The sequence below is a fragment of the Lathyrus oleraceus genome, chromosome 6, assembly GCF_024323335.1.
Source record: "Lathyrus oleraceus cultivar Zhongwan6 chromosome 6, CAAS_Psat_ZW6_1.0, whole genome shotgun sequence".
Classification (NCBI taxonomy): domain Eukaryota; kingdom Viridiplantae; phylum Streptophyta; class Magnoliopsida; order Fabales; family Fabaceae; genus Lathyrus; species Lathyrus oleraceus.
The window spans coordinates 52,056,220-52,073,507 of record NC_066584.1 but is presented as its reverse complement, the minus strand read 5'-3'; the positions used below and the strand labels follow the sequence as shown (position 1 = coordinate 52,073,507).

General features: G+C 35.0%; 1 protein-coding gene across 1 annotated transcript; it reads left to right on the top strand.

Annotated features, from left to right (window-relative positions):
• Positions 1 to 3,480: 3,480 nt before the first annotated feature.
• LOC127090989 (uncharacterized) lies at positions 3,481 to 15,308 on the top strand. Its single transcript, XM_051029478.1, has 13 exons — positions 3,481 to 3,881; positions 4,031 to 4,180; positions 4,390 to 4,560; positions 5,673 to 5,816; positions 6,272 to 6,377; positions 6,495 to 6,643; positions 6,809 to 6,934; positions 7,741 to 7,884; positions 11,161 to 11,248; positions 11,945 to 12,318; positions 13,472 to 13,792; positions 14,697 to 14,927; positions 15,074 to 15,308. Exons 1-13 carry the CDS (start codon positions 3,675 to 3,677, stop codon positions 15,206 to 15,208), a joined length of 2,346 nt encoding a protein of 781 aa, XP_050885435.1. The 5' UTR covers positions 3,481 to 3,674; the 3' UTR covers positions 15,209 to 15,308.
• The last annotated feature ends 1,980 nt before the right edge of the window (positions 15,309 to 17,288 follow it).

Here is a 17,288-nt window from a genome sequence, read left to right as displayed (position 1 = left end):
ACACATGGTAGGTTCTTTTGTCAGCCCGAAATTCCCTACGGTAAGCTAATGACAAATCCCTTTCGACTTCGGAGCTCTTCCATTTCCCTTAACCGTGTTTCCTGCCATCAACTGGCTTGACCCACTTTTCATTTGAAACTTCAACACTAGGTTTAAAGGAAATGGGCTTAGTAGCCGACCCTATTCGCTTGGCTTCACCAAGTTTCACCATTGGCCGTATTGGATCATAGTATCTCATAGGGTCGAAAGCCCTTATGGGCTGAACAACCTGATGATTTTGAAAAGCTTTACACCCCTCTTGGTGATTCACTCTCCTTACCCCCTCGAGATTTTGAGATGCCTTCTTGTCGAACATAACACTGGTTCTTGAGCCGCCCCTCTTGGTGATTCACTCTTTTCGGTGTTTTGATTTCTATTTACCATTACTACCCTTGGTTCCCTGGGTATTTGTGGTTCGATCCTATGGGGTACTACTCCTTCCCCTGATTCCGCATCTCTGGTTGTAGTTGATTTTGTCAGATCTGGTTGATAGTAAGGTCTTCTTCAAAGATGGCCTTCTGGTTTTCTCTTACCCAATCCCTAGGAGGGTGTCACTGGGGTTGTGGTACACCCAGGAATTCAGGCATTCTCTCCACCCGCGCTGTCATCTCTTGATTCAACTGATCCGTATTTTAAATCAGAGGATTTAATACGGTGGTGAAGGTTTGGGTCAACATTTGGACCATCTCATGGTTACTCTCGTCCATCTGTTGTTTTCACGCTGATGCAGAGTTATTGGTAAGACTAGGTAGTTGTGTATGGTGTCTCAAACCTGAAGATTGGTTAGTTCGACCCATGTTAACCCCAAACCCTTGTATTGGAGAGTTTATATTAACCACTGGTTCTGAGAAAGTAGAACCAACATTGTGTAAACTGGCCATCACTGAAGTCGGCATTCCGTATGGTTGTTCTCGACTACCAAATGGTATTGAGAAACCAAAGGGTACCAAAGGCCTGTTTGGAATATCTCTAATCGGTGGGGGAGTCTACGGAGGTCCCCTAGGCTCGATGTAAGTTAAAATCGATTCAATATGGAAGATCGAATGCGTAGGCATCAAACTCACCATAGATGGAACTATTTCAGACACATGCACCGTGGCAGTGTTCACCCCTATCGAAGAAGAAGGGGGCGTTATGTTACTGGTTGATGGATTTTAAGAGTTTTGGTTAACTGACACATTTACATTTGCCATCCTCGTATGGGATTCTCTCCTCGGTCGTTGTTCGTTGTTTATGGTTACTTTATCACTCCTTAATAATACAATGAATCCTCCCCCCCCCCCCCCCCCCCCCCCCCCCCAAAAAAAAGACTTAACAACCAAAACTAAAAACAATTCCAAAACACTAGCACTGTCCCATTAGGCGTGCCAATTTGTTTACCTTGAAAATTAATAAACAACAACTGATCTTCTAAATTTCTAAATTTGGTTACTCATAGGATCAATCAGATTGATCCTAGGACATATGCTAGCTATTTCTAAAATAGAATTTTAGTAATCATGAACACTTCGATAATATTCGTGGGACTAGTGATTAAAACTTTATGGTAAAAGGCTAATATGAATTAAGGAGAGAAATTGTAAAGGACTATGATGATAATCAAGTGGCAACAGTAAGTGTTTAAAGCAAAGAAATATTAAGACTGTGAAATAACAAAGTAAAAGGAGACTGTTTGGAATAAAGAAGTAAATAAATGTATTTCTGGAAGAAAACAAAGATGAATTTGTATTGCTTTAAAATAACTAACAATGGTGTAAACAAACGTACATTCTTTGATTTACGGTTCCTCTTCACACGGGTACTTGGTAAATTTACAAACTTTGTACACACTTTGACACCTTCTATCCTAACACTAAGATCCTTTATTTATACTTAATTGAAATAACCGTTTCTAACAGCCCTTCAATCACGTCGAGACACATGGCACCTTGCATGGATGTAACCATCCATTATGCCCCACGTGTGTCCTCAACAGTTTCAGATAAGAGAAAAGTTCCCTCCTTTATTTGAATTTTGAATCTTCAATCGAAAACCGTCTTCAACCATTTAAAGAAATATTTATGAAGTCCCAACAGCACGCTGACTCTTATTACCCTTATCCAGTCGATACACCTATACCTGGTCGAACATTTCCTCCTGGTCGAAACATCTCTACATAGGATTTCCCTTTTGGTCATTCTTTAGTGGGCGTCAAAATTATGGGCTGACAGTAGTGAGATTCATTTTTTCACACCTCTTTCTTATTATCTTGTAATATTGCAAACATGGTTCGTCACCGTCAAGGGAAAATGATTTATTCAAGAGAGAAACCTCTGATGGAGATGCTCTTCTAGAAAATCTGTAGTTTCGAGCAACTACAGAGGGATTTGATTAGTTGGTTAGACAGGGACATACTTGAAGGCGAAAAAATTAGAAGTATTGAAAGACACGATGCATTGCGTGGGTGGGTGCGAGTTAAAAATGGAAGCACCGAAATGCCCATGTCTTAACTGACGTTATGATGCAAACCGAAGAAAATCATTATCAAGGCACCCTAACATCGATACGCCCCAAGACATCACCCTACAATAGTCGTTATAGTCAAAACACTCAGCGATCATTTAACATCAACTGTCTCTCCTACTATAGCCAAGAAGCACCAACATCACAAAACCAAAACATGCAACAATCAGATGCCTACCAAACACCACTACTTCCATTTTAACATTTTCCCCACGAATCATTCACACTAATGTCACCCTTCAATCGAATCGGTCGCACGCCAATTACTCAAACACAACCCAACTACTCTAGCATGGGTCACAAACTCAGCTATGACGACAATCCTTCATTGCATACATAGGACTACGTGAAATTGTCTGAACTTCTTAGGAAATCTGTTGCAGGTGTTGTTGTTGTTCCTGAGTCCTTAAATCCTCAGACACCTGTGGTGAATCAACAACGTGGACTAGAGCCACATGTTAGGGTAATTAGGAAATGTGGAACCGAAGGTCGGTTGGGTCATCCAGATTAACGACATTAGAATTTTTTGGTTTTCGCATGTAAACACAACCTAATATTAATATTACTATTTCCGATTTCAACTTTTATATAACATGTCAACTATTAATCAAAAAAATTATACAATACACACGAGTATCAATTTAATTGGCAACTGCATTTAAAAATAACACATAGGCGCCAATTGGATTGACAACATTAGATGCAGAAGCCAATCCAATTGACGCCACTTCTTTATGTTAGAGAACATACACCAATTCATTTGATATCAATTCTTTAAAGTGTGATAGTTTGAGAATTAATCTGAAATTTGAGTTATTTTAATTTTTCTTTTAAAAAATTAGATTATTTTGATAAAAAATTCGTATTTATTTGCTTATGGGAACATATTATTTACGTGACTCATATATAAACAAGTAAAATTAAAATGATTATCGAGAGAAGTAGCTGTTACTGGCTGAAAGTGAAGCACCATTACACACATTCGGTACTTCACCTTGTCACAGTTCGGACCACAAACAACAACTTCATCTCTTCTTTACAACTACCACTCCCTCAACTCTCTCTCTATAACAGAAAAAAACTCTCTCTCTCTAGAAGAAGAAGACAAAGAAGAGAGCATAGAGAATTCGGCCATGGATACGGCATCGCAGCTCGTCTACCGTGGAATCGATCCCTTACTTCGTTCCTCTCATTCCCACCGTCACAAAAACCTCTCTCTCCGTCGCCGTTCAAACCGTGTCTCCGCTGTCGCCACCGATCCTAAACCCGCTCCGGTCAAAACCGTCAACGGTTCTTCTTCAAAGTCTCCATCTACCATACCCGTCAACGGTGTCTCTCAGGTAACTAACTCTTCTTGCTCCTATTTTTCCGAATTCACTGTCACTATTTTTTTTCTTTGTTTAATAAGCTAAATTCTCTCTGAATTCAATTGCTCTTGTTTAATTGTTGGAAATTAAATGTAATCTCGCGTGTTTGTTATTTCGTTCAGAGAATTGGTGATGTTTCGAAGGAGATTAAGAGAGTAAGGGCGCAAATGGAAGAAGATGAACAGTTAGCGACTCTCATGAGAGGTCTTCGAGGTCAGAATCTTTCAGATTCCCTCTTTGCTGAAGATGATGTTCAGCTACGTCTTGTTGAGGTATTCAATGATACAAAATTCCCTCTGTAAATATTCTAATTTTTATTTATTTATTTTTGACATTTTTGTGACTTATGACATTTCTATTTATGATTCATGAAGAATATTCATTACTCATTACAATCGGGCTAGTGAGCTACTTTTTTTGTGTCGAATATATGTTATTTGATATGGTTGGTAATGAAGTTTGGTATTTTTTACTTGTGTAGGTAGATGAAAGTAGTGAGTTTTTACCATTGGTGTATGAACCAGCTAGCATTACTGCATATTGGGGAAAACGTCCTCGCTCCGTTGCAACTCGCATTGTACAGTTATTATCTGTTGCTGGAGGTTTTCTTTCACGTGTTGCCTGGGATGTGGTTAACAAGAAGGTTAAAGAGGTAATTCTTCTTTGTCTAGATAGACCGAGCAGCTTGCCTGCATGCATTCCTGATGTGGTGGTTGTTGTAGGTGGTTTAAATTTTTCTCCCCCGCTGCCTTTTTTTTTTGTTTTTAGTTCTTTTGCTTTTTCTAAATAAATTACATATTTATTTTAAATTTTTAAAAATATTTAAATTAAAAAAGTTTCTTAAACACAGAACATCCGCTAAACTAGAGTAGTTTTTATTTAAAAAATGGAAGTTTTACTGTAAGAAATCATCCCAATCAGAGGATTCGAAAACAAGAAACAGAAATAGAAAGAATATGTGTTACTATATCTTATATGTAAGAAGTTTTCTAGTTTTCAAATAGGGATGATCTCTAGTAGAAGTATTAAATTTGTATTAGATAAATTTATTAGATTATAGTATTATTAAACTATATCCAAGTCCTATAGTATGTTTTTAGTTATTGTTGTGTCTATAACTGTTCAAAAAAATTAATTTTTCTTGAGTTTATTGTGCTTAGTCTTTAAGGCATAGACAGAGGAAAAGAAATTCTTAAGAGCGATAAAATTGTATTGATTTGAGGTGAATGATATAGATCAAGTTGCACACAGAAGTTTCATAACTTTCAATAGAAGTTTCCGGTTCTGTATGGAAGAGCTTCCAGCTTGAGCTTGTGTCATACATAAATTTTAGTATATAAGCTTCCTATGGAATCAGCTTCAGTTCCTTATATTGTATTTCATTTTCCTTTTTCGAAATGCAGTTTTAGATAGTGTTGGAAATTGCTCCACCTTACGTGCGGCATTTGGACTGCCTTGATTGCAGCCTCCAGCACCTTCATTATGCTAGGTGTGAGGGACTGAATTTAGCCCCTCATCACCTAGAGATATGGCCTAAAGTTATTTTTTGAACAGCGAGATATGGCCTTAGTAGTAGTAATGGCCTTAGTAGTAGTAATGCTTATAAAGCTTGGTCCGTTCTGACCTTATAAGCTGAATTCGTGAACACAATTTTATAAGTTTCCAGACTGTGGATTGACCCCTTTAAACAATTGAAATAATATTCAGAAATATATTTCTACATATGATATTATGGTTATTCATTTGTGCTCTTTGCATAACCAGAATGAAGTTGCCAGGGCTATTGAAATACGTGAAATTGTGACATCTTTGGGTCCAGCATACATCAAACTTGGGCAAGCATTGAGCATTCGACCTGATATACTGTCACCTGCAGCAATGACGGAGCTGCAGAAGCTCTGTGATAAAGTAAGATTTGCTGCTCTTTTACCTATTCATTGCATGCTCTCTTCTATATATCCCATTGTTTCCTTTTAAATGAATCTATATTTGTCATACATAAGAAAAACAGTGAGCCAGATGAAAAAGTTAATAACTTGATATTGGTTGGACAAGTGTGTGTAGTCAATTTGAGCAGCATAGAAGCAAAATATTTTTCCTTCATATCAGATAAATAAAACATAGTTGACTGGCTATATATTTAATGTTTTATGTTCCAGCGACTTTTCTTTCTTAAGCTTATTTAGCTAGATAGAACTATTGATCCCTACTTACAGGAATTGTAGTCTGACGTTTTGCTAAACACCGGAAAATTATTAGCAGTTGAACAATTACATTTTCATTTCTGATAATGTAAGCTCATTCTTTTGCTGAGGTTCCTTTGTTTTTGCTGGGGGTGTGGGGGGATTCCATAAAATGTGAAGGTTCCTTCATTTGCAGATGATGTGGCTATGGCTCTAATTGAAGAGGAGCTTGGTCAGCCATGGCAAAATTTCTATTCTGAATTATCACCCTCTCCCATTGCTGCTGGTAGCTCTCTATACCATATATATTACATTCCTACTAGAAAAGAAATCTATAGTCTCTCATTGCTGGTTTTTGAGTCAACTAATCAACAAGTATTTATATTTGGTTAAACCTATGCAGCATCTCTCGGGCAGGTATATAAGGGTCGCCTCAAGGAAAATGGGGATTTGGTTGCTGTTAAAGTGCAAAGGCCTTTTGTTCTAGAGACTGTTACCATTGATTTATTCATTATCAGGAACCTTGGTTTGGCTCTTCGAAAGTTTCCACAGGCAAGTTAAATTCTTGTGAGCATAGACTTTTAGTCATGTATGTAGTATATTTGATTAATTATTATGGCTTCGTAGTAGTAATATTGGTGATTTAACAATTCTAAGTCAATTACTCATTATACTTGTTCTCCTCTCAATCCAACTGCTTTTTACCTAATTTTTTAGATCTCCATTGATGTGGTTGGACTGGTTGATGAGTGGGCTGCTAGATTTTTTGAGGAGTTAGACTATGTGAATGAAGGTGAAAATGGAAACCGTTTCGCCGAAATGATGAAGAAAGACCTGCCACAGGTGAGTTCAAAAATTTCTTATTTCTTATGAATGGCAGAAACAAACCCACTCTGTTTTATGTCGGTATTTATATCAAGCAGAGATTCTTGACAGAATCGAGCTGGAACAATCTGTTCCTCCTGAGTACCTAGGGAGAGAAACAATGATAACATACTCTATCCAGGATTCAAGAGCTTGGTCTCTTTCCTCATCATATGAATAAGCTTCTTTCTATGTATTTATAAGTTATAACATCCTAACCAATTAACTGCTCTAACAGCTTACATGGTCTGCTCTCTACTGACAAGGCCCGACTAACATGGATGATCCATTTGATTTCTTGGACCCATGTTTTAAACCTTCGAAATTGGAGGTTGGGTTACTGGGTGCTAACAAATACCCACTGATGTTACTTTCTTCCTCTGTTCGCGTGGCACACTTTTTAATTGACATGTTTTTATTTGATGTAATAATAACTAAAATAAAAGAAACAGGGTTAAGTTTTTACATTATAGGATCATACATATTGCTATTTATGAGAGCTTCATATGTACTAATGCCCAAGTACCTAGTTGCATGTGCCTTACTGATGATATGATGAGACTGTCTCTGAGAATATAAGGCTAGAATTTCGTTCGTTGGAGTTATAAATTTGTTGCGACTAGTTGAAGAAAATCGTTAATTTAAAATCTGTCTGGATAACACTCTCTTCAAATTGTTATTTAATGTTAATTATCTTTGAGAGCTGTACCATTATAGTAATTATAAAAATTATTAAAATGCTTATAAGAGGAATTTGCTTGCATCTTATCAAAAATCAATTTCAGGTTGTAATACCAAGGACTTACAGCAAGTATACATCAAGGAGGGTTCTTACGACAGAATGGATTGATGGAGAGAAGCTTTCACAGAGCAAAGAAAGCAACGTCGGAGAATTGGTTAATGTTGGAGTCATCTGCTACCTAAAACAGGTGATTCACTATTTTAATGCTTTCAGCTGGTACTATACTGCATTAGGACCAGTGAGCTTTAAGCTATTTTTTTTCTAATACTGTTATTTTGTTTTATACAGTTTAGGGCTTTTATCTATTTTCATTACATGCTTTCATTGAAAAATACAAAATATCACTTTTTTTTCGCTTTGTTTCCTGTTTTAGAAATTTTATGTAGGGGCAAAAACAACTTCCTGTTGTATGATTATTAGTATAAACAAGATATGAAAACAAATATTGTGTTGAAAATCCTAACAAACCCTTATATATGAATGTTTTTACCGGCAACATATTGTTTGTTGGAAATAGAACCTCACTAATGTCCCACTTTCCTTGACCTCTTAAATGTTCACTTTCCGAGCAGTTTAGATACATTGTATAGCAAGCAGAATAAGTTCAATGTTTCTTAAGAAGTAGTTCTTGCTTAACTGCTCCCTTGTAAATTGCATCTGTCTTTTGCAATTATTGTAATTTTTCATGTATATATAAATTAAGCAAGCATGCTGCTGTGTGCTAAACAACTCTAGCAGATTAAGAAAAAATTTCTTTCTATATTTCGCATGGCATTAAAGCTCCTAATCTACGGGACTCTGCTTCTGCAAGCAATTTTATCAAATCACCTGACTAGGCACCTTGTGCTGTAAAACTTTGTTTGAACTTAATTGGGCATCCTTTGGATGTCTAGAGTTTTCAATTTCCTCCACTGTACCATTCACAGGAGTTGACCAGCGTTGATCCATTTACCAACTTTGAGCAGTGTTGACCACTGCTATTTAGGCCTCGTTTGGACCATTAGCCTTTTTTGAACCTTGTTTGAGAGTTGGTCGTTTTGTTTGACCCTTTTCTGGGTCTATGGTTCCCTTCTTGGAATTGTTTGCTCCTCTATTTGTCACCTTTTATTTTCCTCAAAATCAAAGCTTGAGTTGATTGAAAGGATGAGGGTTTTTTCTCAACAAACTGGAAAAACCATCATATCCAGGTATATTACCTTTAGTTGGATTTAATGTCTCAAAACCCTTCTAGCCACTTCTGAATTTTAGATTCTGGTTCTACAAACCACATGACACCTTGTTCTAAATAATTCTCCACTTACTCCCCTAGTCCAAACAATTCGAGAATAGCTACTGGAGATGGTACACTTGTAATTGTAACTATGGATAGAATTTGAGATATTCAGATTAATCTTTCCATGTCCTTAGAAAATGTTCTTCATGTCCCAAAACTGCCCACCATCCTTGTTTCTATACAAAAACTTACAAAGGATTTATCATGCACCATGATTTTTCAGTGATTATTGTGAATTTTAGGACAAGGATTTGGGAAGAACAATTGGAGGTGTTAAAGAAAGAAAGGGCTTTTTATAACATTTTCATTACATGCTTTCATTGAAAATACAAAGTATCAATTTTCCACCATGGGTCTTTAAGAGTACAGTCCATTTTTATAGCTATGATAGGGGAAAACCTGACCTTAGAGAACTCTAATTTTTTCTAGTCGGGTGCTCCTTCACTAAAATATGATTCAAATGTTATTGTTTCTCCATCCAAAAAGTTCGTTGTGCCTCGGGATGTAATGCTTCACTAGGATGAAACTTGTTTCTCACAACCTTATCTTTGGGGGAGAATTTAAAGGAAGATAAGGAAACTTATTTTGAAATTCTCGCTCTTCCTATCCTTAAGTCAAACGTACCTAATCCTGAGTCCAAGCAACCATTTGTTCAATTGCCACCTACATGAACCCTGAAGTTGATGTATGATTTGGAAAAGAAAATTGGAGTTAAAGAGAACATCAAAGGTCATTCCTGAATCAGCACATGTTCAAGAGTCCAATCCAACTCCTTCATATTAGGTAGCATTCTGATTTTGTAGCATTAAATAATACATGCCCAGCCTCTCAAAATGAAACAAAAACCCATCTTCCAACCCCTCAAAATGAAATAAAAAGCCCAAATTGTTGAAGATAACCCTAACATCACAATTGCCATTTGAAACGAAACCAGAAATTGTAGCAAACAGTCACTCTAGCCTCTCTTGGACTAACTCATTTGAAAAATTCTCACCAATCGTCAACTTTTAAACCTGAACACTACCTTCGTTCCCGATAATGTTTGAGACATTGTCTGATAAAAGGACCCATAAATATAGAATTAGAGGTATTGGAGAAGAATAAAACACACCGGTGTTAATTATTTTACCTGAAGGAAAAAACCCGTTGCTTGCAAATTGTTATATACATTACAATACGAAGCTGTTGGGTTGTTGATTGAAACGTACAAAAAGAAAGATTGGCAGCCAAAGGTTTCACATTAACCTATGACTTATTTAGAGATATTTGTTTGAATTGCAAAAACAAATGCTGTTTGGGTGAAATTACCTATTGCTACAAAATATGGTTGAAATTTACAACAATTTGATGTGAATAATGTGTTCCTACATGGGGGACTAAGAGCACCCACATCCATCTTACCCATTTGAGTTCTTTAAATGGTTTTCACTCAATTTTTTACAATATTTCACATTTTCAAATTATTTAAACTCAACTACATTTTCTAAATATCCATACAACCTATTAAAAACTCTAAAACGGGTTCCACTAAATCCCACAATGTTCTCCACCTTTGACTCTAAAAAGAATCAAATGAGATGAAGAACATTCTTTAGTTTAAGAGTGTCTTTAGTTTAAGAGCGTCTGATAATTGGAGAACCATTTTGCCAGTCAATTATCCATCAACTTTTGACACAGTAACTTTGATAATTGTGTAGCAACACCAACTTTCAACCGATATTCACGCTCTTAAGGAGGAAAATGGAGGTACCGGTACCACTAGGATACTGTGAAAGTGTTACTGCAAAACTATTTTCAGTTAAATAAGTATTATATGAGCTGTAACAATCACCTAAATCAGATTTCAAAATCACCTAAATCATGGTTTGGTAGATTCAGCAAGGTTATACAAAGTCAAGGAGATAACACTTAGTTCATTAAATACTCATTTTAAGAGGGAGTGAGATAATTGCTAGTGTATATGAGTGATAGTATTATTTAGACTGGTAATAATAGGAAGGAGAGCATTTTTAGGTCCCTATACTTTTAAATAAATTGTATTCGGAAACTTTACAAATGCTTTAAATATCCAGGGATTGATTAAAAAATATAGTTCAAAGATCTAATAAATAGTTGAGAAATTCAAGGGACTCAATTACAATTTTTTTAGTTCAGTGATATCATTTAAAAATTACTTTCATTTTATTTCAGCTGCTTGATACTGGATTTTTTCATGCTGATCCACACCCAGGGAATATGATCCGTACTCCTGATGGAAAACTTGCAATACTTGACTTTGGTAGGTACTAGGTAGTCAAACATTGTATTGTATATTTACAAGTGAAATTTTCCTTGTTTGCTTCAATTGTGATCATTAGGGACATATATTTTTCATTTTTGTTGCTTTGCTTTAACAATATGACATTATGAAATTCTCTGCTCTCTAGTGTTTGGTTTACTGTCCTGAACTTGATAATGTCTGTTGGCAAATGAACTATTTTAGAAAAAATATGATTATTTTCTTGATATATCAATATATAATTACAATGACCTATTTTAGAAAAGATGAATTATGATTTTGTGAAACCATTTTAATTGTTTATCTTTATACTATACAATATAAGAAAATTGCTTTCAATAGCTAACGGTGAAATTTAACCCAAGTTGTGGTTAGCCTAAAACAATTTATTTTATCATAAAGGGAATTTTCAGTTTTGGATTGAATTTTTTCTCTCTCCCAGTATATGAATAAGAAGGCCATATCATAGTTGGAATGTTTTTTCTTAGCTTTTGCACAACGATTCTTTAATTAAGATAAAATTGCCTTTTGTTCTTGCAATTATGGCTCGATATTGTTCTTCAAAATGTTGCCTTTTGTCTCTATCAACTTTATTGCTTTTTACTGGATGTTACTGATGTTTAGGTGCTTTTACTCCACTATGCTAATCATTGTAATATTAATATATGATGGAAATCTATCTTTGTTTCCACTCAGGGCTTGTTACAAAATTGACTGACGATCAAAAGTATGGAATGATTGAAGCAATTGCTCATCTCATCCATCGAGATTATACAGCCATAGTGAAAGACTTTGTTAAACTTGGTTTCATTCCAGATGGAGTCAATTTAGAGCCTATCTTGCCAGTGCTTGCCAAAGTATTTGACCAGGCTTTAGAAGGTGGAGGGGCAAAAAACATAAATTTTCAAGATCTGGCATCAGATTTAGCTCAAATTACCTTTGATTATCCTTTTAGGATACCCCCATACTTTGCTCTTATAATCAGAGCTATCGGGGTTCTTGAAGGAATAGCTTTAGTTGGAAATCCTGATTTTGCCATTGTTGATGAAGCCTATCCATATATTGCACAGGTATAATAGTCTCTGGCATAATTTTTTTTCCGACTGTCATTGTCCAGATATTGGCTTATATTTTTAACTTTTGGGCACACGTCAGTGTTATTTCTCCAAGTTGTACTTGAAGGAAATAAGATCAGCCATTGGTTTTGAATTTGATTAACCCAAGTTGCATGAAAGGAATACATAGCAAGTTACATTTGTATTGGAATAATTTTTTTTTGTCTAGTGTCCGGAAGTATCTTGGGTCCGTAACACAAAATGATGGAGAAATAGAAGATGATGTAAACCATCGAATTCAAGTTGGGTGGTTGAAATTGAGGATGTCTTCAGGAGTTTTATGTGACAAAAAGGTACCGCTCAAACTGAAGGAAAAAATTTATTGGACTGCGGTAAGACCTGCAATATCATATGGGACAAAATGTTGGACGGTTAATAATCAGCACGAGAATAAAGTAAGTGTAACAGAGATGAGGATGTTGCGTTGGATGTGTAGTAAGTCTAAACGGGATAAGATTAGAAATGACAATATTAGAGAAAGTGTTGGGGTTGCACCTATAGTAGAAAAGATGGTGGAAAATAGATTTAGGTGGTTTGAGCATGTAGAGAAAAGGCATGTAGATTATGTGGTAAGGAGAGTAGACCTGATAGAGAGGAGTCAAACAAATAGAGGTAGAGGAAGACCTAGAAAAACTGTAAGAAAAGTTATTAAGTAATGAATTGGATAGAATCATGATCTTTGATAGAATTTTATGACAGAATTTGATCTATGCCGACCCCACTTAATGGGATAAGACTTGGTTGTTGTTGTAGTGTCTGGAAATAAAATGGGGACATTGATGAAATTGGAAGTTTTCGAGGTTTAGAGGAGCAATATAAGGTAGAAATAACTATTTTAGACAGCATGTGCGGGAGAAATTATAACTTTTGAATTTCGATACAATTAGTCTTATACTTCCATTTTTGTGGAGTAGACCAAATTCTTATCGGAAAATTTTCACCATCATCCATGACAAGTTATAAATTATCATCACTGTCACAGTAATGCATTTTGATGGTCTGATTAATAACTTCGAACACTGAACTGGTGTGGTTTTGCATGGCCTGTGTAGTCTGTTTAGCTTCTTCTGAGTAAAACTAATTTGGTGCAAATCACATTAATTGATAGAGGCTTCTGACGGATGAATCCCCTCGGCTAAGGAGTGCTCTACGTTACACTATATATGGGAAATCTGGAGTTTTTGATGCTGAAAGATTTATAGATGTCATGCAAGCCTTCGAGAATTTTATTACAGCTGCCAAAAGTGGAGGTGGAGAGGATCTGAAAGGGGATATGGCTGAGCTTGGGATTGTTTCTAACAGGTCAGAATATCTCTTGCCAGGATTCCAGTCTGTGATACCTCAACAGCAGCCAGTGGAAACAAGGGCAGCCCTAGCGTTTTTGCTGTCTGATAAGGGGAATTTTTTCCGAGAATTTCTGTTGGATGAGGTACTTTCTAGAAACCCTAAGAAGATTTTATATTATGTTCATTGCCATTATTGATTATTGTTAGACGTGGCTTCCTATCTTATTAATTTGAATTCCTTGCTAGATGCCAAGTAACTTAGTTATTATACTCTTTCTATATGAAAGAACACAAAATTCCCTCCTCGGTATCTTTCCTTTTATTGTTTGATTAACTGATCCTTGAGCTGCTATACAAGTATGACTGTTGAAGTTTTTAAGTTTGGCCTATGAGCATGTTTGGCCTACAGAGAAAGTGATGCGTAAATTGATTATGCAAATGCATTGATTGTGTAAATATTTGAAAAATGTCTGTAAATTTTATACTAGCTTAGTTAAATATGATAACAAGTATAGCTATTTATACATGAATTTGATTTATGAAATTTTTGCCAAGATACTCTGTTATTTCTGGAATTACTTGTGTTGTAATTATATGTAACTTGTGGTAAAATTGTACATGGAGGCATTACTTTTGCCAAAACTTGTGGTACCCTGTTATTTCTGGGATCATATTTTTGGATTATGTTACTTTTATCATGTCTGCTACTATTAGTTTTTCTTCTTTTTTTGGGTGAAATTATCTGAAAAGGCTTCTGAATGGCTGCATTCGTGCTACCTATTGTGCAAAAGTTATTTTTTGGGCGTGAGGCGGTACTCTTCATAAACTGTTGTTGTTGTTGATAGCACTATTGAATATATATACTCTTTTCGAGTCGTTTTGGATTATCAATGCCCATCACTTCCTGTTGTAATGAGCTAGCACTGTTGCAATAGATTTTTTTGTGTTAAAGTTTATTATGAATGAATGCTGGTTCCTCATTGCGATGCATATATTGATGTATGGAGAGTTATAATCATTTGACTCATTATTTCTGGTGGAAAACAGATCGTTAAGGGCATTGATGCAGTAACTAGGGAACAACTGGTAAAAATAATGTCCTTACTAGGAGTTCAGAATGCAATCCCTATTTTCAATATGGTACCTACTATTGGACGTTTCAAACCCGCAGCTCTTATACCCACCATAACCGAAGAGGATAAGGTTATACTAAACAATGTCCAGAAAGTCTTGGAATTCTTGACTGCAGGAAGTTCTCTGTCAAGCACATCTAGTCAGGTAATAAAATTTTTACTGTGGAAAGTAATGTGTACACTTCTGGTTTGGATAAATATTTTTTGCAACAAATAAGTGCATGCTTATTTATTAATTTATTTTAGCTTAATAATATTCAACGCACTTATTTATCTATTTGTTTGCCTTAGGCACTCAATGTTCCTCAGATTATCCAAGAACTTCTGCCAGTGTTGCCGGGTATCTCTACTAAAGTTCTTCCTGATGTTTTTAGCAGATTATCTTCTCGGGTATTCGCGCGATTAATACGTGATGCATTTTTGTAAAAAAATCATATCTACCTACAATTGTGTATACTTGACAGAATGGACAAAACCACAATACCAGTATATATATAATATAAATATAACCAATTTACCATGTTCATTATTGATGAAAAAAATCTTAACCGTACTTTTTGTAAGACACTCATTTTGCATACCAAGTCAATCATGCTAGCTATTATTCCTCATGTTATTTAAACAAAATTATTATTTTTTATTCCTCATGTTATTTAAACAAAATTATTATTTTTTATTTTAATATTGGTTGTTGGATATAAGGAAGATAAAAGCATCCAACATTGAGTGTTACTCATTCAGTGATCTAGTGTAGGATGTCTTATGTTCAGTATATCAAGTGATTACACTATTTTCATTTTCTAGGTACCAGTTTTTCCACATGCAAGTGGGTCATTACGAGGAAAAAACATTCATATTTTATCAAATACTTACCTAAAGGTTAAAGACTCACCTAAATAAGTGAGAAAGATATCACGTATTCATTTAAAATCTTTAGGTGATAGGTGTATGAATCCTCTTACTTCTAAAGTGTTCAACCTCCACTTTTCTAAATAATGTGAAATTTATAACTCACACTTGTTTCTCAACAATCTTCCCTCAAGTGTGAGTCCATTCAGTATTCTCTCATTCAATCAAAAGCTTTTTCATCCACATGCTTATACCACTGTTGACAGACGCTCTTACTCGTCATGAATACTACAACGGGACACACCGCCTTACTACTATGCCATAAAGACTTTCGACACAAGGATCCAATCCCTTACTCGAAAGAGACTCTAATATCATTGATGGGTTATCATGGATTATCATGAGGGGGATACCATTGATCAAACACTCACCTAAAGTCAAAGATTCACCAAATAAATGAGAGACACCACATATTCACCAAAAATCTTAAGGTGATAGGTGTATGAGTCCTCATCTTACTTATAAAGTGTCCAACGTCCACTTTTCTAAACAATGTAAGATTTAAAGCTCATACTTATTTCACAACACAACTCATACTTGTTTCTCAACAATATAAACATGTTAACATAATTGTATATTTATGTGGAAAAGACAAACAAAACTAGCATCACAAATTGAAGTTTTTACCCAAAGAACTAGAAACCTTGACTCTAATTAAAATCTTATACATAATTTTGCATAGGTAACTTTGCAATTGTTGTTTTTTATTTAAAAAACGATTTTGAAAATATATAAAATTGGTTTTGCGTCTCAAATTGTATAAATTTTTAAATGGTTTTGAAAATATGCCACCAAAGTAGTTACATGGTTGAGTTGCAGATTAAGTCTCTCTTTTTAAGACGTTTTGCGATATTGTTGAAATTGTGCAAATTAGACGATCAACCATTAATTCTTCAAGATTAAATAACACAGTTCAAACTGCATAGATTACAAATGCTCTAGAGATTACAAATGCTCTAGAGATGATCTGTCAAAAAACACCCTCAACTAATGGTTATTTGACTTTCCTAAATAATTTCTCTGATGAGTAGAAACTTAAATAATTCTCAAAGAGAATTCAATAATTGTCGTTTGACCACTCTAAATAATGTCTCGAACAAAGAGAAATTCAAATACATTTCTAAAGAGAGTCCAAGAAATACGTAAAAGATTCAACCCGTAGAAATAAAAGGAAAGAAGTCGACACTTTGACAATTTAAAAACGAGTAAAGCGAGTGAAGAAGGAAAATCACACAAATAGTTTTTGGTGTGTTTTAGAATGAAACATGTGTATTCTTAATATAGTAAAATAAATTAATTAAGTTATGTAATCTAATGTAGGAGTTATAATTTTTCTTTTTCTCATATAATATTGAAAATTAACTCTAGTGTGTAAGCTAAACTATCAAAGACAGAGTTTTTCTCAATTAACACAAAAATAGACATAGTTTTTTTAAACAATTTGAGACTTAATAATTTTTTTTCAAATTCATTCCAATTTAGAAGTAACATCAAATATTTATAAGTTTTGCATAAACAAAAGTGTCTACGATTTGAACCTTTGCATAGAAAGTAAGATTTTGATTCAAAAAGAATGGCATGTAATCTTGAACTCTAT

Bases quoted from the DNA above. Each gene is read 5' to 3' on its own strand.
- LOC127090989 (XM_051029478.1), top strand. From the start codon at position 3,675: ATGGATACGGCATCGCAGCTCGTCTACCGTGGAATCGATCCCTTACTT. The intron at 4,181-4,389 runs GTATTCAATGAT...TTACTTGTGTAG, and splicing joins TTCAGCTACGTCTTGTTGAG to GTAGATGAAAGTAGTGAGTT. The intron at 5,817-6,271 runs GTAAGATTTGCT...TAAAATGTGAAG, and splicing joins TGCAGAAGCTCTGTGATAAA to GTTCCTTCATTTGCAGATGA.